Source organism: Lethenteron reissneri, chromosome 16, assembly GCF_015708825.2.
Source record: "Lethenteron reissneri isolate LAM-NWPU_2019-01 chromosome 16, ASM1570882v1, whole genome shotgun sequence".
NCBI lineage: Eukaryota > Metazoa > Chordata > Hyperoartia > Petromyzontiformes > Petromyzontidae > Lethenteron > Lethenteron reissneri.
The window spans coordinates 14,660,944-14,685,626 of NC_083794.1; the positions used below are offsets into that span (position 1 = coordinate 14,660,944).

Genomic DNA, 24,683 nt, shown 5'->3' on the forward strand with positions numbered 1-24,683 from the left:
GGAATCGAACTCGGGTCGCCGGATTCGTAGCGCAGTGCGTTAACCACTGCGCCACCGCTCTCCACTTTGCAAAAAAAACAACACGCGCACAGGTAAGTCTGCAGCGCGGGCCATCAGTGCAGGTGAATTCCACCCCCCACCCCCCACCCACCCCCACAGGGTGCATCACCGCTTCCGGCCGCAGCTCATTGGAGGAAAGTTTCTCCGACTGCGGGGTAGGAGGGGGGGTGTGTGGGGGGCGGGGGGCAGAGGAGGCAGGCAGAGGAACTCAGTCTCACATCACCGATGCGCGCACGTGTGAGTGTGAGCGTGCAAAGCGAGCAGTCGGTGCGAGTACACGTGTGTGTGTGTGTACACACGTGTAGTTGAGTACACGTGTGTGTGTGTACACACGTGTAGTTGAGTACACGCGTGCCCTGTGTATGCGTATGCACTCGCGTGTGTATGTGTGTGTGCGTAATAATTGCGTGTTGCATAACTTGAACACACTTTTAAATCAGCGCTCTGACCGCAATAAACCTCAACCACATGCTACGAAGCATTCTAAACGTCAGATCTTGAAGTTACGAGAGAGAAGGGGAGAAGGGGAGAACGCGCGTCACACAAGGCGCACGGGTGGAGGAAGGAGGAGAGGGGATCCATGGACGGGTCCGGGATGGTTCTGACGGGACCCGAACCGATCTTGGCGCAACTGCAGCCCGTCAAGGTCCTGCCAGATGACCTGGCCGGGCTGGCGGGACTGCCCGGCGGGTGTCCGGATGACGCGCCAGTCTTCGAGGAACTGAAGAGCCCCACTGCCAAGATGATGCTTCACGCGAGCGTGGGCGGAGACCTCGCGCAGGTGAGCGGCGCGCGCGATGCGGGCACTGGAACGTGGAGTTGTCTCCGTGTGCCACATTCGCTTGATCCGAACGCACTGGCTCATGCACGCACTCCAACACTCGCTCGTTCACGATCACTCACGTACTCACCCGTTCACCAATCGCGTATTTGCCAAAATCGATCGCTCAATCGTCCAAATCAACTCGCTCACTCGTCCACTCACTCATCCTCTCGCCCGCTCACCAACTCACCCACCAACTCGTTCATCCCAGGGACATCGCGCTTGGTCACACACTATACATGGACGCAAAGATAGAGATGCAACGTGTAGCCTCGCAGACCGTTGAGTCAAGTGCTGTTCACGAGTACCTATTGCACACGCACGCACGGCGCACGAGAGGGCGGGAGGTGGTCTGGGCCAGAACCACGCCCGACCGCCTTTGTTTCATTTGAGGCTGATTCGACCTAGGGGAGGCACAGGACCGATTCTAATATTCGCCACCGTTATCGGTCGTGAGCGGTGAGTCGAACTCGGGTGAGGTTCGTAGCGCAGTGCGCTAACCATTGCGCCACCGCTCCGCGTAAACACACACGTATACGCCTCCACGTGTCCACCGCCTTCCATCATTCGCGTGGTCGAGTTCATGTTGTGCGTCGTTCCATGTCGACCAGGGAGGGATGGTTCTTGATGCCTTCTAACATCTGGCAGGTCACCAGCATTGGGTTGAAGCAGGCCTCTGGCTCTGCTGATGAGCCACTGAAACGTCGAAACCGGTCAAGGGGTTTAAGCTCGTGTCGAAACCACTGCTGCAGGAAGTGTTGCACTCCCGAAAGTAAAACCGTGTGGCTGGTTGATGGGATGTGTAAAAACAAGCATACATATAGGAGAATAGGTTTTCCCCTTTTTTCTGGCAACAAAACAGGTGTTAAGATGTTAAAATAAAAACCTGAAACCTTTTATAAGGAATCATGTCTGCATTAACCACAATACTTGTGGTCAGAATGCAAACAAAAAACACACTCATAATATATGCATTGTCTTTTAAACTGATTGGTCCACACCAAAGACAGCTTTCTTTTGAGCCTCGTCTCAAATGGTGTTCGACCAGAGGACGCCAAAAAGCGTACAGCTCAAAGACAAACAAAAACCACAGGAAAAACCTCTTCTCATATTTTGGTACTGGCAACGGAGGTCCCATGAAGTATACATATTTAAATGTCGTATTTTGTGGGCTTATTCATGTTGTTGCGTACACGATATGATCAACTACCAACAAGTGTGGGCCCTGTTGAGTCCAACCCCGATGAATCGGCGCCACCTTCGGCCTCCGTGAGTTCCCGACCACCCGCGAGACGACTTCTCGCAACGACTCCTCGCTGCGGCCGAGGAGTCGTCGCCAGTCGCGGCGTCGAGCGATGTCTCCATCGCATTCCACGTTCTGAGCCAACGCCGGGGAGCGCTCCGAGTGGGGGGCGACTTCTAAAAATAGCGCCGAGTGCCGATCGTGAGTCGCGGCGCTGCTCAGGGGCGTGAGCGGTGTCGCTCTCTCGCTCTCTCGCTCGCTCGCTCAGCTCACGGGGTATCAGGAAGCGAACTCACCTTGCGTATCTCACGGTGGTGTGCGTGCCCAGGTGTGCTCAGCCAAGGGTTGTACGCGCTCAGCTGTGCGTGCCCAAGTGTGCGTGGGGAGCGGCGGTGTAGCGGTTAGCGCTACGCTGCGCTACGAACACGGCGAGTTCGATTTGCAGCGACGATTATTTGAACTGGTCCTGGGACTGCCCTAGGTCGACTCAGTCTCAAATGAGTACCTGGTGCGGTGCGTAAACATCATCACTGGGGAGATAAAGGCGGCCGAGCGTGGTTGCTGGCAGCCACCCACTCGTGTGCCGTTCTGGCCTTCATAGGTGCTCGCTAACAGCACTCGCCCCAACAGTCTGTTAAGGCTACACGGATTATCTTTGTCTTTGTGCCCAGGTGTGCATTTCCCAGATGTGCACAGACCAGGTGTGCGTGCCCCAGTGTGCATGGCTCAGGTGTGCATAGTCCAGGTGTGCGTGCCCACGTGTGCATGTCCCAAGTGTATATGCCGAGGTGTGTGTGCAGACTCAAGCATTCTACGATCACGTCTACTAGCCAGGCGGGGGTGTGCGTGGCGAGGTTGAGGATGCTCACCGACGCGTGCAGTGCCCGCGGGTGATTGCACAGGTGTGCGTGTGTGCATACCTAGTTGTGTGTGTGTTCGTGTGGGGAGCGGTGGCGCAGTGGTCAGTGCGCTTCGCTCAGAACCGGCGGCGACCCAAGTTCAATTTCTGCTCACAGTGGCAGCGATGATTTGAACCGATCCTCGGCCCCCCCTAGGTGGACTCAGCATTGCAAATGAGTTACCTGACGCGCTCTGTAAAACATCAGCGCTGGGGAGACAAAGGCGGCCGGGCGTGGCGTTGGCCACCCCACCTCCTCGTGTGCCGTGCCGGCTTGCTAAGGGCACTTGCCCAGTCAGTCTGTTAACATCTATACGGGGGATCTTTCTCTTTTATGTGCGCTCAAGTGTGCAAAGATTAGGTGTGCTCGCCCGGCGTGAGTGCACCTTTACAGGTGCGTGTGCACAGTGTAGTTCCGCAGGTGTTATGTTCATGCGTGAGTGTGGTTACCTGGGCATGCACGCCACGACATGCCCATGTGTGCGTACCCAAGGTGTGTATGCTCAGTTGTGTGAGCGTGCATACCCACGTGCTCATACCCACGCGTGTATGTCCGGGTGTGAGTAAGCATACCCAGGTGTGCATGCCCAGGTGTGCGGGGCGCCTCGCGAGGTGCACGCGACACCTGAGTGGAATGTGCCGCTCTGTTGTGGTTCGTGGCTTTAATCTGAGTGGAATGAAGTTGGGGGGGGGGGGTTATTATAGAAGGGGTTTTACGCAACTGGCAACATTGTGCCACCGCGGCCTGTTGCTCGCGCGCACACGTAGTCTCAGATTCGACTTACACACGCACACACGCACAGACAAAGATCCCCCGTGTAGCCTGAACATACTGTTGGGGGAAGTCCTCCTAGCCAGCGGTGTCGGAGGCACGCTGCTGTCAGGAGGTCATGGGACGGACCCAGTTGCCACGGGTTGATTGACTGATGAAACGCACACGCTCACACACACTAACAAGACGAAGGTCCCCCGTGTAGCCGATACAGGCTGCTCTGAGCGAGTGCTGTTTGCGAGCACTTATGAAGGCCGGCGTGGCACACGAGGGGGTGGGTGGTCAGCACCTACGCACGTCCGCCTTTGTCTCCCCAGTGCTGATGTTTTACACACACACCAGGGAATCGAACTTTGGACGCCGGGGTTGTTAGCGAAGTGAGCTAACCGCAACAGTGCCGATCCCCACACACAAATACACCCCGACTCACACACACACACACACACCCCGACTCACACACACACACCGACTCACACACACATAGACACCGACTCACACACACACCAACTCACACACACAAACACACACCGACTCACACACACACACAAACAACACGCACACACACACACCGACTCACACACACACACACCGACTCACACACACCGACTCACACACACACCGACTCACACACACACCGACTCACACACACACCGACTCACACACACACCGACTCACACACACCCCGACTCACACACACAAACGCCCACGCGGCCTTCAAATAAGGGCCACACGCGGGAGTCCGTGCAGGGCTGGCAGGGCTGTTGGAGGGTGGGAGGCGGCGATCTGCCCAACCCCCCCCACTCACCCATCACCCTCCCCTGGCGCTCTCCTCCATCACCCCGCGCGTTTCCCGGCACGCCGAGTTTGCGTGGGGACATGCGTCTGAGAACCGGAGATGGTGCACGGTGTGGGGAACGGGGGGGGGGGGGCAAACCGGGGGGCAGGGGTGCTCGTGTCCGGCTCGCCGCGGTGTCAAAAGCCAAGCGGGAAGGCGCGCGAGGGCGCACGCGCATTCCCGCACGCAGACGCGGGGCCAGAGAGAGACACGCGAACAGGGGGGGGGGGGCAGTGCTAGAAGGTAGTGAGCCGGGGGGGGGGGGGCGAGGGAAAGAACGCAGAGGTTTTTTCATCCGTGAGACAGACAACTCGTGCTCCCCCCCCCCCCTTTCTCTCCCGCCCGACCCCCCTCCCGCGCCCCGGTGAGCCAAGATGCGCGGGCCGCTGTCTTTCACAGGGTCATCCAGAATGTGGAGCGTGAGAGCTGTTAGCACGAGCCTGGCAGAGCACAAGCTCCGCGTCCACGCGCCACGCGTGCGGCCTCACGGCCACGGGGATGAGGCCCACTCGCTCACTCACTCACCCACTCGCTCACTCACTCACTCACCCACTCCTCCATCACTCACTCACTCACTCCATCACTCACTCACTCACTCACCCACTCGCTCTATCACTCACCCACTCGCTCCATCACTCACCCACTCGCTCACTCACTCACTCGCTCACCCACTCGCTCACTCACATACCTATCCGCTCAACCATCCTAACACTCACTGACTCACTCAACCCCGCAAATACCCACGTACTCACCCTCTCACCGCCTCTCACTCACCCAACCACACACTCACCCACCCACACAGCCTCTCACCCACACACTCACTCACCCACACACACACTCACCCACCCACACACTCACCCACCCACCCACTCACTCACTCATTCACTCACCCACCCACACACTCACACACTCACTCACTCACTCACCCACCCACACACTCACCCACCTACCCACCCTCTCACTCACTCACTCACCCACCCACACACTCACCCACCCACACACTCACCCACCCACACACTCACCCACCCACAAACTCACCCACCTACCCACCCTTTCACTCACTCACTCACCCACCCACAAACTCACTCACCCACACACCCACCTACACAGCTTCTCACTCACTCGACCACTCACTCACCCACACACTCACACACCTACCCACCCTCTCACTCACCCACCCACACACTCACTCACCCACCCTTTAACTCACCCACCCACCCACACACTCACCCACCAACACAGCCTCTCACTCACTCGACCACTCACTCACTCACTCACCCACACACTCACACACCTACCCACTCTCTCACTCACTCACCCACCCTCTCACTCACGCACCTACCCACCCACTCACTCACTCACTCACCCACCCACACACTCACACACCTACCCACCCTCTCACTCACTCACCCACCATCTCACTCACACATCTACCCACCCTCTCACTCACTCACCCACCCATACACTCACCCACCTACCCACCCTCTCACTCACTCACCCACCCACACACTCACCCACCTACCCATCCTTTCACTCACTCACCCACCCACACACTCACCCACCTACCCACCCTTTCACTCACCCACCCACACACTCACCCACCTACCCACCCTCTCACTCACCCACTCACACACTCACCCACCTACACACCCTCTCACTCACTCACCCACCCACACACTCACCCACCCTCTCACTCACACACCTACCCACCCACCCTCTCACTCACCCACCCACACACTCACCCACCTACCCACCCACCCTCTCACTCACTCACCCACCCACACACTCACCCACCTACACACCCTCTCACTCACTCACTCACCCGTGCACCCGGCCCGCAGTGGGCGCTGGCTCAGCGCACGGAGCCCGCCACCCGATCCCCGCTATTAATGTCGCCGAGGCTTTAACCCCGCGCCTCTGCGCGCCTCCGCTCGGCGCCTCCGATTACCTCTAAAGCTGCGCCAAGTGCCGCGCCGTGGGGCGCGTGTGCATGGGGGGGCAGGGGGCGATTGCCGAGAAGGGAACGGGGGGGGGGCATGAGCTAAAATCACAGTGCTGAATCTCGATCACGGTGAACACCAGGGGGTGGGGGGCAACATCAACCTATGGGGGTCCCCGTACCCAGCACGCTCAGCGTAAGAGCGTCCCAGGTGTCGCCGCAGTGGAATCTGGCAGCAGGAAGGAAGCGATGGCGACGTGCCACCGGTGGCTTCGACGACTCTGCTTGGGCGTGAGGATATCTTCTTCAATTCGACCTCGAACGTCTCTGGCATCCACGCCGAGGAGCTGCTTGTAGATTGGGAGGGGGTTCGTGAAAATGGGGGGGGGGGGGCAGAGTGCGTGCCCCCCCCCCCCCCCCCGCCGCCTTCCACAAACCTCTAAAATCGCCCCTGGCGGAGAGAGGGCGTTAGGTATTGGAGCTAAGCTCGCGTTCCCGGCTGGTGAGCCTGAGGATTAGGGTTGGATTCCACTCTGCGGGCGCAGTTCAGACCCCGAGGTTTAATGCAGCCGCGACTCCGCGGAGCGGTGAGCCGCAAGAGCCGCAGAGAGCCGCGGAGCCGGCCCGGAGCGCCGCCCACAGCCCCGGGAACGGCTGTGCTGAGCTCGCGGCCACAGTACGGGCCCCGTAGAAATCCCCGTTATCGCATCATCATCATCATCATCATCGTCATCTGCCATGATCCATCCACCGCTGGATGAAGGCCTCCCCAGGCCGTCGCAAATCTCTTGACAAATCCTGCGATGTGACAGTCACCATGCACGCGAGCTGACTTGCCAAATAAGAGTCGAACTATTATAGTAGTGGGAATTACCAGCGCTGCGTCCTTTATTTAGAGAATACATAGCCCTTGTTGTTGTTGTTGCTGGTCAAGGCAGACCTGTGTAGATCAAGTAGAAGACTTGAAGCCAACCGCGGTAGTCCGCGCTCCTTCGACGGAGGAGGATGAGGAAGAGCCAAACGACGCGAACTCTCCCTCCCTCCCTCCCTCGCTCGCTCGCTCTCCCTCTCCGCTGAAGCATTCTCAACGTGGACAGCAGCCCCCACATTGATATTCAGCTCCTGAACATATTGCTCATGCCATCATTCGGGGGGGGGGGGGGGGGCTTTCATCCAGCAGTGAATAAATCATGACCGGTGTAGCTGCTGCTGATGATGATGTCGATCTGGTAGTGAGCGTGGAAGGAACTCGATTTTTATTTATTGATCAATAAGTTTGGTATATGCATTGTTATTGTTTGTGATGTTGTTTTCTATATAAGCCCACTTGGGTTTCCACCCTCACCTGCACTCCCTTCTATTTGCACTCTTTGTCTTTCGCTTGTTTTTTGTATGCGAATAAGCAAATTAAATATATAAATATATATGTTTGTTCACGGGAACAGTGCCAAGTCGGAGTTGGAGCGTGCGGGGGGGGGGGGGAAGATGGGGCGAACATTTTTTTTAATCTGTTCGTGTTAATTTCCCTCGAAAGTAAAAGCGAATTCATTAGAGAGACGCGAAATTAGCGTCGTGCGCAGAGTCCACGTGGAGGCGTCCATCAGATGTGCCCTAATCAACGACCCTCAACGCGTGGCGCCCCTATGGATGGCCTGGGCCTGGGCCTGGCCGTGGGAATGTGGAAACGAGCGACGTCCCCACAGCTCCCAGTCAGAACGTCGTGCGGAATGCCGGGAGCGCCGACGGCCGACTTGACGCGCGGCGATTCGCGGGCGAGGGAGGGGGGGTCGTCAATTGTTCGCTGCTATTGGTGTGGTGAAGTATGGGTGGGTAAAACAAAAACCACGTGGATCGACCCGCCGTGTTTTTCTTTAGTGATTGTTAAATGTTGTTGTTGTTGTTGTTTTGCTCAAACTCGGCCCGCCGCTTTGTCCCGTCGCCCAAACCAAACGGTGGCCCGATCCTCAAACAGTCGGGGGGCCCGCGCGGGTCGCTCCGTGAGTGCGTGAGCCAATTCCTCATCTCACTCCGAGAGCTGGGCACCTCGGCCGAGAAGAAACGGAGCGCGACTTCTCGGTTAAAGCCCACGCCCCCCCCCTCCCACCACCACCACCGTCCCAGGTCTCACCTCCCACCCCCGCGGTCTCGCCGTGGTCTCCCGAATTCCCAAGACGACAAAGGCTCAGTGCTTAAACAACATTTAGCATCGCTCGAGTTCAAGGGCGGTCGCCTCTTCTGGGCTCCGGCTGAGAGGAGAAGTTCGCTGGGGGGGGGGGGGGGGCGAAGGGGGGGGGGGGCAGACCGCCCATGACGCGAAGTCGTTCAGCTGGGGCGGTGGCTGACGGCGCCCACGAGGCTAGCAGAGACACGGGGAGCGTCGAGAGAGACTCACGGGGAGGGAGTGAGAGAGACAGAGAGAGAGAGGCGGGCAGATAAACACACGCGCAGAAACGGAGGCACCCATACAGAGACGGACACCAAGAAACTGGCCTTTCCCCCGCACCTCCGATTAGCTCGGTTGGCTACGTACGGTGCGACAAAAGTTCAACATACACGCGTCGAGAAACATTGTGAAATCTTGACGGGTCACATGGAGGGCGGACGACAACATAGGCAGAGGGACAGCAACATACAGAGGCAGACACGGACACAAACACGCAGACGAGGAACTGTAAAGAAATACACCGAGAGAGAGAGAGAGACGCGCATTGAACGTGACAGCCAGAGGACGTGGAGAGACAAAGAGACAGAGAGAGAGATAAAGACGACACAGGGGAGAGACAAAGACGACACACGGGAGAGAATGAGATAAGAGACGAACACGGCCACAACCGCCCCGTGTTAATTCCGTCGCTCATGTCGCCCCCACGACAAACGCGACGCGGATCGGAGAGGGGATCGTAGAGACCGCGCAGTGCCCTGGAGTCGTGGGGGGGGGGGGGGCAGGGAGTCGGGAGACTGCAGAGAGAGAGGAGAGAGGAGCAGCGAAGAATCGGGGGAGGCAGGATGCAGCGACATCGGAACATGCAGGGGTGTTGGGGGACATGGGGGGGGGGCTAGGAGGGGGGAGCATGGAGAGGACATGGGGGGGGGGGGGCATGGGGAAACATGGGGGGCATGGGGGGGCATGGGGGGACATGGGGGGGACATGGGGGGGGTTAATTTCTCGCGACATATTTTCCGGGTTGGCTGGTGGACTGGAATAGGCGGACGCACGCCGCTGGCAGCTGCATCCATAGCGAGATATGCATACTAGATGTGGTGTGCCGGGACGTCAATGGCTCTCTTTCCCGGACAGACGCCCGGCTGTGATTGATCTCCTGGTTGGTTACAGCCGTGAGGTTGCAGCGGGTTGGCAGGCAAAGTCGAGCGGAGCGAGCAGAGTTCTGAGGCCAGCAGAAGGAAGCGGTGTGGGATATCGGAGCGGAGAATCGGGGGAGCAGGGAAGGAGGGGATGGTGGTGGGGGGGGGGGGTGCGGGGGCGGCGTTCACGACGGGGTTTGCGGTGCGCAGGGAGAGCTCGGCTTGAGTTGCCACGCGAATGTGGAAATCAATCGCAGCGCTAAATTTACCCGGGCGCCCCAGAATAGATCTCGGTGCGAGCCGCGTGGAGCGAGCGTGGCTGACCCCCCCCACCTCCACTCCCGCAACCCGCGCGCTGGAGATTAAATGAACACGCGACCCAACGACACCCCGAGTGGCTCTTATCTTGTAGCTACTGCTCGTGCAACGAGTCACCCCAACCTCCACCCCCACAACTCCGGTGATACGACGACTTGTCACGATTCTCTCTCTTGGTCTCGTTAGATTGTCTTCAATTACTCCGCAGACTCGCGTTCTCCTACCTCTCCCCTCTCATCTCACTCTACTCCCCTCGACGCACTCTCCTACCTCTCCCCTCTCATCTCACTCTAATCCCCTCCACGCGCTCTCCTGCCTCTCCCTCTCATCTCACTCTAATCCCCTCCACGCGCTCTCCTGCCTCTCCCTCTCATCTCACTCTAATCCCCTCCACGCGCTCTCCTGTCTCTCCCCTCCCATCTCACTCTACTCCCCTCCACGCACTCTCCTACCTCTCCCCTCTCATCTCACTCTACTCCCCTCCACGCACTCTCCTACCTCTCCCCTCTCATCTCACTCTACTCCCCTCCACGCACTCTCCTACCTCTCCCCTCTCATCTCACTCTACTCCCCTCCACGCACTCTCCTACCTCTCCCCTCTCATCTCACTCTACTCCCCTCCACGCACTCTCCTACCTCTCTCCTCTCATCTCACTTTACTCCCCTCCACGCACTCTCCTACCTCTCCCGTCTCATCTCACTCTACTCCCCTCCACGCACTCTCCTGCCTCTCCCCTCTCATCTCACTCTACTCCCCTCCACGCGCTCTCCTACCTCTCATCTCACTCTACTCCCCTCCACGCGCTCTCCTACCTCTCATCTCACTCTACTCCTTTCCACTCTCTCTGCTCCAGCAATCAAGGCTCAGTGGGAGTTGGCTCCTCTCCTGCGCTGCCCCCGTCCCTTAGAACTTTCTTTTCACCCCCCCCCCCCCGCCATCCGTGCTGTCGACTCCCTGCGCCTGTTCGAGTACAGCATCAATCCCATCCTCTCCTCCTATGAGACCCATCATAGCCTCACACAGAGACCCATAGACACACAAAGAGACCCATGACGGACTCACACAGGGACCCATACACTCACAAAGACTATCGAGATGACACAAATACGCACCAACTGTGTCTGCACGGCGTCTTCAGTCGAGGTCTCGTGTAGATGCTCCAGAGACCCACATCGCGTTGTACTCTACTCTCATTTGTTCCATTTCCCAGCGTTAAGTCTCGTTTGTTATTTTGTGTTCGCTCCGATAACCGACACGTGACCAAGCTCCCAGCCCCGCCCCATTCCCCGTTGCTGACGTTGATCTCTGATCGTCACAGTCCGCCGTGGCGATCTCGTCACAGTCCGCCGTGGCGATCTCGTCACAGTCCTCCGTGGCGATCTCGTCTCCCCGTGTCCGTCTCGACTCGCTATCAGAATCGTCCTGGTGCTCTCTTCGTGTACTAGACTCTCAGTGTTCTAGTCGCGCGGCGGTGGCTATGCACGTGGCCTGTGTGGATGGAGTTGAGGTTGGTGGATCACCGCACGAATGTCGTGATAACCCCCTTCATGTTGGGAGTAGAGGAGGCGCCATACCCTTGGCTCGCCAGGAGAAGGCGGCACGGCAAGTGTGACTAATAGCCATCTGTTTCATCTGTACGGGGATAGAGCGTTGTCCCCTCGCGCAATGCGTGGGTGCATTCCGGATGCTCCGCTTGTCTCCAAAACGTATAGACACACTCATCATTATTTGGCTGAAATAAAAATGCAATTAAAACCCCAATGTAGTGGCAAGATTCTTCTGACAAATGGTGGCTCCAGGTGCGTTCCAGACGGCCGTAGAAGCGCACCTGAAAGCGCGTGATGCAGTGACTGCCTCAGAGTATATACACACAACCTCTCGATTCCCACCATCACCACCACCATCAGCACCACCACCACCATCATCACCACCGACGTTGATGTTGTACACCCGCCCCTCCTCTCTCTCTCAGACGAGGACGGAGATGGAGCGCTACCTCTCCCCGGAAGCATTCCTCTTCATCACCACTACCACCACCGCAACCACCGCAGCCACCGCCTCCACCACCGCCATCACCGGCATGGCCGCCGCCGCCGCTGACTGCGCCAACCCGGGCCACAAATACCGGCGCGACAGCGCCTCGGTGGTGGACGAATTCTTCGAGGAACAAACCTGCGACCCCACTGTGGGCCACCACCACCACCAGCATCACCACCACCACCAGCACCACCACCACCAGCACCACCAGCAGCAGCAGCCGCAGTTCTCCTCCAACGTGAGCGTCGCTCAGGACCTGAGGCACCTGCGCATGGGCCTGTACCGCAGCGGGCACCGCTTGCCGGCCACGTCGCCCGTGTCCTCGAAAGGCGGCGGCGGTGGCGGCGGGGTGGTGGTGGCGCCTCCAGGGGCCCCGCCACCCCAGCCGTTGTCCGCTCGCAGCAACAGCGGCGGTGACGGCGACGGCGCGGGCAGCATCGTCAGCAATGGTCACCGACTGCCACAGTTCAGCCAGGTGTTCAGCACTCCGCAAGCGGTGGTGGTGAGCAACACCCTGGGCACCTTCATCAAGCAGGAGCCCGGCGAGGACGTCGCCAAAACCATCACCACCACCAGCAGCAGCAGCAGCGGAATCAACAGCAACGGCGGCATCAGCATCAATAGCAGCATCAGCAGCGGTGTCGGAGGGCATCTGCACGTGAACCTGCTGCCCCTGAGCACGTCCGCGTGCGCGGCACGGGCCCCGCAGAGCCCCCTCGTGCTGACCCCATGCTCCCCGCAACCGCTTCTCTCGTACCCCTCCCTGCACGGCGCCATCGCCACCTCCACCGTGGACGCGTCGGCCCTGGGCGGAGGCTTCCTCACCATCACCGACCTCTCCCCGGGCGGGAGCGGCGGAGTCGGGGGCACTCTGCGTGGCGGCGTCTCCGCGGGCGGGGTGGCGATGACCTCTCACCTGACCCCCGGCTCGCGCTGGCAGCCGCTGCTCTACCCCTACCCGGGGTGCCAGGCCTCGCCCTACCTGCCCCCGTCGCCGCCCAGCTCGCAGCCGGGCAGCCCCGACGGGGTGGCCGCCCTGCCGCCGCAGCCCAAGCAGCCGCACCACCCGGCAGACCTGCGCATCACCGTGCTGTCGTCGGCGCAACCCCCGCCGCCCTACTCGGTGGCGGTGGCCACCAAGGGGGTGCAGCAGCAGCAGCAGGGCGGCTCCGGCGAGGGTGGCGGCTCCTCCTGCTTGTCCTCGACGGCGGCTGGCAGCGATGGGCCAGGTCATAACCAAGTACAACCGCAGGAACAACCCCGAGCTGGAAAAGAGACGCATCCACCACTGTGACTTTCCAGGTGAGCGTGGCGCTAATCGTGAATTGCCATTGTTTAAAAACAAGATGTGTATACATCTATAACGAGTTGTTGTCCTCGTGGTGCGCAGCACGGGAAGGGGGAAATTAGAGTCAAGGATGCAAGGTACGGGGAGAAAGAGAAAGAGACTGGGAGGGGAGACATGGCTCGGACCGACAAATTGGAGGGTAGCAGGAAGACAGAAGGAGCAGCAGTGCAAGAGGGGGAGAAGGACGGGGAGAAGGACGGGGAGAAGGAGGGGGAGAAGAAGGGGAAGAAGGAATAACCGGGCCCAGATAATGTCGGGGATGATGAAGAGTGGCGATGAGAGGGGAGACAAGAGAGAGAAGGAGCCAGCAGAGTTGCACGGAGGAGAAGGAGTGGCGATTGTTTTCACAGGGGGCGGCGGCGAGAGGGGAGGGGCTCAGAGTGGGGGTGGTCACACCGAAGTCACGTGGTTTACGGGAGGCTTGACCTAATTTCGAGAGATTTGTCATCATCCCCCCACCCGTTCCCAATTGGCAATCCCAAGTCTCCTATCGACGCCACGTCACGAGACGGTGTACCTTTTAAGGATCTCTCACACAGAGCAGTGTGGCCCTTCATGTTAGAAAACGGCCCATGGAAGTGGATCTCACTAAACTACCTCTTGTCAAGAGCAAATCCTTAGACTCTTTGTAAAAATAAAACCTTAAAAATTCTAATAATAATAACCTGATGGGTTTGTTTTTAATGTGTGCAGTCACTGGTGACCGAGTTGAGTTCACATGAACGTCGGTTTAATCGTGGGATGGCTTAATCCTGGCATCTAACTCGTGATCCCACCGGTGCCGCTCCAGCGCTCTGATATGGCATCGTCCCACCAAATCGGCCGGCCACCTTTATCTCTCCGCCCAATCTCGACCCACTCGCCTGTGCCAAGATATGTGTGGCATTCAGAACCGCACTGTGAGTGGGCGGTGTTTGTTATGACAGATCGGATGACAACGTTCTACGATGCAGCCCTCAATCTGCACACCGCAGTGACTGGGCGACTACTCTTGACACGAGCTCACAACACGGCCTGCTCATGCAATCATCATCATCATCATGATCAGAAGCGGCAGAGGCAGCCATGGTCTATCCACTACACTGCTGCATTACATCCCTCCCCCCACGCTGTCCTTATCCACACCTCCGATTAACACGGTGGGGGGGGGGGGGTCACAGCGGATAACAGGGGACACCGCCTCCCCCCATACTTGCTGTACGTAGGGGTCGACGTGAATCAGTCTCCACTGCCGAGCCTGCGACTTGCAGCCGCTACGTTTGCATTTTGCGCGGAGCAGAAATATCACTGCCATTTCCATTCCCCGCGTCCTGGACGCGCTCGCTTGAGGGCAAATGTTTGCAGCAGTTTCGAGCGCGAGACGGTTTTGTTCTTGACGCAAATCCGCGCGTTCTCGTGAGAAAAGCTATTAACTGAAAAACATCACATATTCACGTTGTACTAAAGATGCAACGGCCTCTTTCACCACGTAAAATAATAAAGAGCACGTTGGTCCGTCAGCCTGTCGGCCTTTGAACTGCTGGGTCTGAAGATTATCGTTTTTACGCGAGACCCTTTGCCTGCATTGGGATGTTTGGCCAATTCCATTTTCATGGCGATGGCTTTGCGTGGGAGGAAACCGGAAGTGCCCGGAGATAACCCAGGGGCAGATATTCCTCGCTCTGTGCAGGAGTAGCAGCAGTCGTGGTAGTCGATGCGTTCCAAAGAAAGTGGGGGGCGCACAAAGCGAAACCGCGCGAGGACAGATGCGTGTCGAGGAGCGCACACAGCACACAATGTTGTCACACGGCCAACCGCATCACCGCATCTGAGTGAATTCAAACCGCTGAATATGGCGTATTTTGGCCAGAAGTAGGTGAGCCATATACACGGCGCGAAATCGCACAAAGCGACCCCGCGTAAAACGAGGGAAGCCTGTAGACGATGGAGAATATTCAGAGCTCCGCACGAGACGGATTCAAGAACGGGCCGCGTTGCTGCGACTCCGTGGCTACCGTGCGAGGCTCACCGCACAGCCCCCAGGGGAGCCCTTCCATCCAACAAGCACTAGCCAGGCTCAACGCTTGCTTAACTTGCGGACTTCTCATGCCGATGCAGAGCAACGACTGTAACCTTATATTGGGGTGGCTGAATCAGAAAGTAGCGGAGTGGTGTGCATCGCTCTGACGACGACGATGATGCCTCCTCTTTCGTTTTTGTGGATGGGGCGTTGAGTCATTAGACGTCCCATGGTCTCTGTTCGGGGTGATCACAGTCGTCGCACAATGCCCGGAGAGCTAAAACATTTTTATTTGTGCATCCTCATCCTCATCACCATCATCAGCGAGGATAACCCGCATCTGCCGATGCTGCTGCCAGGGCTTGTGCAGTGGATGCGCTTTAGGGTTTTGTGGCCAAGAAGGTTCACGAACGATCCGCCCTAGACTGGGCGCAAACTCTGATCTTGTTGTTGGTAGGAAAGAGCCACGCGGGGCCGTGTGGCACAGCTACCGCGTGTCCAGGTGGTGCGCTGGGGCTGCATGGATGGGAGAGGGGGTAGCAGGGGGGGCCGCGCCAATGCCACGCATCGCCCCAACGTCGGCCACGCAGCACCGTCAGCAGGACACCCCCCCCCGGGTGGGGGGGGGGGGGTGGAGGCGAGCGAGTGACGGGGCCACGATTGAGGCCCCGTGGGCCGCAGAGGAACTGGGGGGGGTCATTTTAAAGGGGCGATTTTTTTCGTTGTTGCTGTTCCTTTGCCGATAATGAAGCCTGCTCGTGTTTTTTTAAAGCTGTTTGGTCAGTCCCTGAAGTCTCGCCGTCCCTCGGGGGGGGGAGGGGGGTGTCACGGCGATCCTCGCTGACCTCGACCATTTCGTGCCCTTTAAGAAGAGGGGAGGGGGTGGGGCGGGGGCTGGGGTAGGGGGGCGGGGCTGTGTGTTTCGCAGGTGTGTCAATTCATCAGTCGGACAGGAATGACATTCGGCCAAATATCTTTTTAGCCGAAGCCAAACAAATGGCCTTAAAAACACACACGCACAAGACAAAAGATCCCCCCCTCCCCCCCCCGTATAGCCTTAACATACCTTGGAGGTGGGTGGCCAGCACTATGCCCGGCCGCCTTTGTCTCCCTGGTGGTGATGGCACTATGTACTTATTTGAGACTGAGTCGACCTAGGGGAGGCCCAAGACCGGTTCAGATAATCGCCGCTGGTGTTGGTGGCCGTGAACGGAAATCGAACTCGGGTGGCCGGGTTCGTAGCGCAGCGGAGCGCTGACCGCTACAACTACCGCGACAACAATTAAACATCGCGTTCGGAACATTTCATCGGATACATTGTGCTGAACACGCTCACACAATCACTCACACGCCCACACACATTCACACGCACTCACATACACACATACACACACGCTCACACACATACACACACACTCACATACACACATACACACGCACATAAACACACGGTCAGACACACACACTCACATACACACATACACACACGCACATAAACACACGGTCAGACACACACTCACAACAACAACCGCTATTCGCCACTAAGTGGCGGTGACGTCACCACGACGCTTGTGCCAGGCTATGTGCACCTTGAGGCCACGTGAAGTGTCACATACACACATTCACACACTCACATACATACACTCACATATATACATACAAACATACACAATTACACACATACACAATTATACAATTACACACATACACCATTATACAATTACACAAATACAACGATCCCCCGTATAGCCTTAGCAGATTGTTGGGGCTGTGGGCACCTATGAAGGCCGGCGCAGCACACGAGGTGGTGGGTGGCCAGCACCACGCCCGGCCGCCTTCACACGTCGCCCCAGGTGCTCATTTTATGCTCAGTCGACCTAGGAGGCGGCACAGGACCGATATTCAGATTTTCGTTGCCGATGTCGTCTGAGAGATGGGAATGGAACTCCTTGCGCAGGGTTCGTACCGCCACCGCTCCCGACACACAAAGACAAAGGTCCCCCGTATAGCCTCCGACAGACAGTTGGGGCAAGTGCCGTAAGCTGTCACACGCGCAGGCGTCAACTTCCCGCACGACAGCGGGCGTACGACGCGTCCTCGTTTGAAAGTCACACGCCACGAAGAAGGACCATTTACCGAAACGTCGCCTATTATACACTTGCTTCTTTGAAGGCTACGCAATGTGTCGAGTTGGTTGTTGTTGGGTTTGCTTGTGTGTATGTGTTGCTTTTGTGTGTTGTATGTGTGTTGTGTGTGTGTGGTGTGTGTGGTGTGTATGTGTGTTGTGTCTGTGTTGTATGTGTGTGTTGTGTATGTGTTGTGTGTCGTGTGTGTGTTGTGTGTGTCTGTGTTGTAAGTGTGTGTCTATGTGTTGTGTGTGTGTTGTGTGTGTGTGTTGTGTGTCTGTGTATTGTGTGTGTTGTGTGTGTGTGTCTGTGTTGTGTGTGTACGTTACAATAGTCAGTGGTTGTGTGTGTTACGTTGTTTTGTCAGTGTGTGTAGGTATGTCAGTGTTGAGTGTGTGTGTGTCTGTGTGTGTAAATGTGATACACGGATAACATCGCAGCTGCAAGTGCTATCGAAACTTACCATAGGGCGGCTTCTCATCAGCCTTAAACGAGTTGCCCGATGCGGTGCGTCTAAACACGAGCATTGGGGAGACAAAGACGGCCGGGGAAGGTTTTAACCACACCACCAATCTCGTGTGGCGTCCCGTCTTCGGGTTAAAGTTCGCGCTCACGGCACTTGCCCCAACAGTCTGTGAAAGGCTTTCCGGTGGATCTTTGTGTGCCCGCATGTTGGCAGGCGAATGCGAATGCGGTGTGAGCATTTAAGCGCCTTTTGTGAGCTTTGTGACGTGTGTGTGTGTGCTAGTGTGTGCGTGTGCTAGTGTGTGTCGTGAGTGTGTGGGGAGCGGTGGCGCAGTGGTTAGCGCTCCGAACCCTGCGACTCGGATGTGTGTCTGTGTCGAACCCGACGACCAGAGTTCGACTCCACTTCACGGTCACACCGGTGACGATTATCTGAATTGGTCCTGGGCCTGCGCTAGGTCGACTCAGCCTCAAATGAGTACCTGGTGCGATGTGTAAACATCACCACTGGGGAGACAAAGGCGGCCAGGCATTGTTCTGGCTACCCCCGCCCCTCATGTCCCGTGCCGGCCTTCATCGGTGCTTCGCTAACAGCACTTTCCCCTAGAAGTCTGTTAAGGCTATACGGGGGATCTTTGTCTTTTTCTTGTATGTACACGCGTGTGTGTAACTATGTGTGCGTGTGATCTTGTGTGTGTGTGTAACTATATGTGTGTGTGTAACTATATGTGTGTGTGTAACTATGTGTGTGTGTGTGTGTAACTACGTGTGTGTGTCACTATATGTGTGTCACTATATGTGTGTGTAACTACGTGTGTGTGTAACTACGTGTGTGTGTAACTACGTGTGTGTGTATCTACGTTTGTGTGTATGTAACTACGTGTGTGTCACTATATGTGCGTGTGTGTCACTATGTGTGTGTCACTATATGTGTGTGTGCGTGTAACTACGTGTGTGTGTAACTACGTATGTGTGTGTGTGTCACTGTATGTGTGTGTGTCACTATATGTGTGTGCGTGTAACTACGTGTGTGCGTGTAACTACGTGTGTGTGTCACTGTATGTGTGTGTGTCACTACATGTGTGTGTGTCACTATATGTGTGTGCGTGTAACTACGTGTGTGTGTGCGTGTGTAACTGTATGTGTGTGTGTCACTACATGTGTGTGTGTGTCACTACATGTGTGTGTGTGTCACTATATGTGTGTGTGTGTGTGTAACTACGTGTGTGTGTGTAACTATATGTGTGTGTGTCACTACATGTGTGTGTGTCACTACATGTGTGTGTGTGTCACTATATGTGTGTGTGTGTAACTACGTGTGTGTGTGCGTGTGTCACTATATGTGTGTGTAACTACGTGTGTGTGTCACTATATATGTGTGTGTGTCACTATGTGTGTGTCACTATATATTTGTGTGTCACTATATGTGTGTGTGTGTCACTATATGTGTGTATGTGTAACTACGTATGTGTGTGTCACTATATGTATGTGTGTGTGTAACTACGTGTGTGTCACTATATGTGTGTGTAACTATATATGTGTGTATGTGTCACTATATGTGTGTGTGTCACTATACGTGTGTGTGTGCCACTATACGTGTGTGCGTGCGTTGTTGGCTGAGCCCTCGAGACAGGAATCTGCTCCGACCTGTTCCCCGCTGATCCCGTGCCAGGGGCGACGTTCGCAGTCTCTTCACGATTCGTGTCGGCAGATCGTCTGCCGACACGGATCGGCCAATGCACCAGGCCTCGCGACCCACCACCACCAACTCGTAATAATCGACTCGTTCTACGCTGCACGCGCCTGATACTTGTTGAACTCGTCCCACGTGACGCCTGCTCAGCAATTATCGCCGTCTGCGTGAGAGAGAGAGATCATTCACATTCAGATTGAGATCTCGGTGTTTGCGCGCGCGCGCGTGTGCGTGTGTGTGCACGTGTTGTGTGTGTGCACGTGTTGCGTGTGTGTGCAAGTGTGCGTGTGTGTGCACGTGTTGCGTGTGTGCACGTGTTGCGTGTGCGCACATGTTGCGTGTGCTCACGTGTAGCGTGTGTGCACGTGTTGCGTGTGTGCACGTGTTGCGTGTGTTCACGTGTGCTGTTCTGCGGCACAATCATCAGGCGCGTGCAGCGAGTTAACGTTATATTTGAATGAGGCGAGTGAATTGGTGAACGCGGACAGACGGAGCGTGGTGGCGTTGGGGCCGCGGGGACTGGAGTGTGGGTACAGCCTGTTAATTAAATGACGACACACACGAAAATGTCCCTTCTTCATAGCATATAAATCAGAAGTTCAGAAGAGAGATGAAGCGAATAATAATAATGATGCAGTGTGAAGACCGCGCTTGCTTTCACGACGGCGCCTGATGTGTATTCAAGTAAAAAAAACACAAGTTTCATGATGATCAACGTGTTTTTAAATGGACGCGATATGAATGATTTGGCAACCCGCGGCTCCTAATGGACTGCTGCGTGACGTTGTTCACAATGCATCGCGGCCCTTGCAGCACTGTTGAGTTGTTCTTACCGAAATCGAAAACAAATGGCTCTGCTTGTTAGTGTTGGTTACCGACCCATGGGTTACACCCACAGAAGCTGTGGACAACCAGGGACGTCCTCACTCATTAACGGCAGCAGTGGGTGTGGAACGTTATATGGGATTACCAGGGTTTACCAGGGTCACCAGGGATTACCAGGGTTACCAGGGTCAAGATCCATTACCAGGGATTACCAGGATTACCAGGGTTACCAGGGTCAAGATCCATTACCAGGGATTACCAGGGTTACCAGGGTTACCAGGAATTGTGGATGAATTTGAGAAATCAAACGTAATTAGCAAAACGTATTTTGAGACAAAAAATAAACGCGCACGTGCGTGCGATGGCATCATCCTGCACGGAGGTCGCAGGCAACTTCACGCAGCAACCTCACGATCAGCAACAGCATTGGCAGCGGAGAGGCATTTCGATTAGAATGCCCAAAGCGAAACGAGAAGTAATTTAACTTAAATAGAAATGTTCATATTTCAATGCTCCGACGTAATAGTGGGGATGGTGAGGCATTGTATTCGGATCTCAGTCAATCAATCAAACTGCGGGCCCTTAAAGGCGCTTTTCATTAAAACCGAAGGCCCCTCCCTCTACCTGCATCATTATCATCCATTAAAGTTGTAAAACCCGTAATTAAAATCAATCTGCCACCGTACATCGTGTAACGTTGCTTTAGTTGTTCTCCGTGAACGCCAGGTCAAACAGGCGGTGCTTTGTAAACCTATTGACGGCCAGGCAGGCAGTCGCCCTCAGTGGGCAGGAGTCGTTGCGAGATGTTGACTACCTCGCCTGGTATACAGGAGGTTCGTGGGTTCGATCCCGACCCTGGCGCCTGCTGTATATTTTGAGTTTGCGGCTGTCTGTCTCCCCGTAGATGCGTGGATTTTTCTCCAGGTCCTCTGGTTTTTCCCTCCACATTTATAATCAACATCACGCGTTTAAAGTATTTGGCTGCTAGACATTTCCACACGGTGATAGGCCGCCTCATTGAGCTATCATTTGTGAAAGCCATGTCGCTTCTGAAAAAGAGATACATAGTTCAGTGGGGCCTAACCTGTTAAAACTAAATAAGTTTGTAATCACTCCATGGGGACGTCGAGCGATTCCTCATCGATGGATAATCGAAGCGGTCGGTGCGTGGCAGCACGAAAAATATCTTGGCATGGTGCACAGCGCCACTTGCTAACGACTGCAACTTCTCTCCCTCCGCAATAGACACACATACCCACGTGTACACACACATACCCACGTGTACACACACATACCCACGTGTACACACACATACCCACGTGTACACACACATACCCACGTGTACACACACATATAAAAAGGGCAAAGATCCCCCGTGTATCCGTAACAGACTGTAGGGGCAAGTGCTGTTAGCGAGCACCTGTGAACACCGGCACAGCACACGAGGGAGTGGGTGGCCAGCACCACGCCTTTGTCCCCCTAGTGGCGATGTTTACACGCTGAGTCGACCTAGGGGAGGCCCAGGACCGGTTTAGATAATCGTCACTGATTTTGGCCGTGAGTGGGAATCGAATTCGGGTCGAAAGGTTCGTAGCGCAGCGCGCTAACCGCTACACTACCGCTCCCCACAACACACATACACACACACGTGTACACATAAATATACACATATTTTGGGGCTGTTGTGGGGCTATGGGGCTGTTTGACGATGTCGGCGAATTGTCAGAGGAGAGAGTTCATTTGATGTCAAGCATCTAATCTGTGCGTGTCTGTCCGTGTGTATGCAGAGTGCACAAAGGTATATACAAAAAGCTCACATCTCAAGGCTCACCAGAGAACCCACACAGGTGAGACGAGCCACCGACAGCTGCCCTGCACACACCTGCCTGCACACACCTGCCCTGCACACACCTGCCCTGCACACACCTGCACACACCTGCCCTGCACACACCTGCCCTGCACACACCTGCCATGCACACACCTGCCCTGCACACACCTGCACACACCTGCCCTGCACACACCTGCCCTGCACACACCTGCCCTGCACACACCTGCACACACCTGCCCTGCACACACCTGCCCTGCACACACCTGCTCTGCACACACCTGCACACACCTGCCCTGCACACACCTGCACACCCCTGCACACACCTGCCCTGCACACACCTGCCCTGCACACACCTGCACACACCTGCCCTGCACACACCTGCCCTGCACACACCTGCCCTGCACACACCTGCTCTGCACACACCTGCACACACCTGCCCTGCACACACCTGCCCTGCACACACCTGCTCTGCACACACCTGCACACACCTGCCCTGCACACCCCTGCCCTGCACACACCTGCCCTGCACACACCTGCCCTGCACACACCTGCCCTGCACACACCTGCTCTGCACACACCTGCCCTGCACACACCTGCTCTGCACACACCTGCACACACCTGCCCTGCACACCCCTGCCCTGCACACACCTGCCCTGCACACACCTGCTCTGCACACACCTGCCCTGCACACACCTGCACACCCCTGCACACACCTGCCCTGCACACACCTGCCCTGCACACACCTGCACATACCTGCCCTGCACACACCTGCCCTGCACACACCTGCCCTGCACACACCTGCTCTGCACACACCTGCACACACCTGCCCTGCACACACCTGCCCTGCACACACCTGCTCTGCACACCCCTGCCCTGCACACACCTGCACACACCTGCCTGCACACACCTGCCTGACACACCTGCCCTGCACTCCCTCGTCTGTATTATTTATCATACAAAGCAATCGAGTGAATGGCGACATCGGTTAGAAAATGAATGCCAAATAATCCGCGATACCGATACCACCATAAGCCACGTCGACCATCATAACAAACATCACCAATACCACCGCTACCATCACCTCCAGTCTCCTCCGTCACGACAACCACCACCACCAACCCCTCCACCACCTCCACCACCACCAACCCCTCCACCACCACCACCTCCACCACCACCAACCCCTCCATCACCACCACCACCAACTCCACCACCACCACCCCCCTCTGCCTCGAGCCTTCATCCCCACCTGTGTGGGCACGTGCGCAGCTATGGAGTGGGGGTTGTGGTGTCACGCAATCAGAACGAAGGCCCAAGCCACTCGCCGCTCCGTATGGCACGCCACAGATGCGTGCACCTGCTTGGGAAATATCCACAGCTTCACGAGCAGATTTGTGAAGAGACGGAGGGGAGGGAGGGGGTGGTGTTGATTCCTCGTAAATTAAACAATGAAGTCACGCGGCAGCCACGATTACACTTGCGCAAGAAAATGTGGCAATCGCTTTCAAATTCTCTCACTTCTCCTTCAAGTTCCGAACGCTCATTAAACAAGGAGGGGGGGGGGCTGGAGGGGGTTTGGTAGAAGGAGCGGTGGATCAATGGTTAGCCCACTGTGGTCACCCACACAGCCGCACGAATTCGACGCGGCGGAGTTGATAGCCGAGCCTGGACTCATCCGAAGTGATCGAGCGTCTGGTTGTGGTGTTTCAGCAGCAGCAGCAGCGAAACTAATGTGCCCGTGCCTGATGCCGACCACAGCGCCTCGCTCGTGCGCCCTGCCGGCCTGTAATAGGTGCTCGCTAACTGCGCCCCCTCCCCCACCGCCGCCTCCACAATCGCGGTGACTGAATTCTTTCGCGGACCCACGGGTGTTTGACGAACACGCAACGCACTTTAGCAGCGTGGTCACGTATGGTCGTGCAACGCCGATAGGCGGCGTGGGAGGGTGGGGGGGAACCTTCATCCAGCAGTGGATTGACAAAGGGCTGTGGATACAAAGACAAAGATCCCTCGTATAGCTTCAACAGACTGTTGGGGCAAGTGGTGCTAGACGGTACCTATGAAGGCCGGCACGGCACACGAGGGGGTGGGTGACCAACACCACGCCAGGCCGCCTTTGTCTCCCCAGTGGTGATGTTTACACACCGCACCAGGTACTCGTTTTGGGCCGAGT

At 56.5% G+C, this 24,683-nt stretch overlaps 1 protein-coding gene across 1 annotated transcript in view; it reads left to right on the top strand.

Annotated features, from left to right (window-relative positions):
• Window positions 1–264: 264 nt before the first annotated feature.
• The window catches only part of LOC133343056 (Krueppel-like factor 5), a 44,581-nt gene continuing 20,162 nt past the window's right edge, over window positions 265–24,683 (top strand). The window contains 4 exon segments of the mRNA XM_061552515.1: window positions 265–841; window positions 12,165–13,441; window positions 13,443–13,531; window positions 22,473–22,532. Of these exon segments, the coding sequence (XP_061408499.1) occupies window positions 641–841; window positions 12,165–13,441; window positions 13,443–13,531; window positions 22,473–22,532 (1,627 nt within the window). The 5' untranslated portion in view covers window positions 265–640.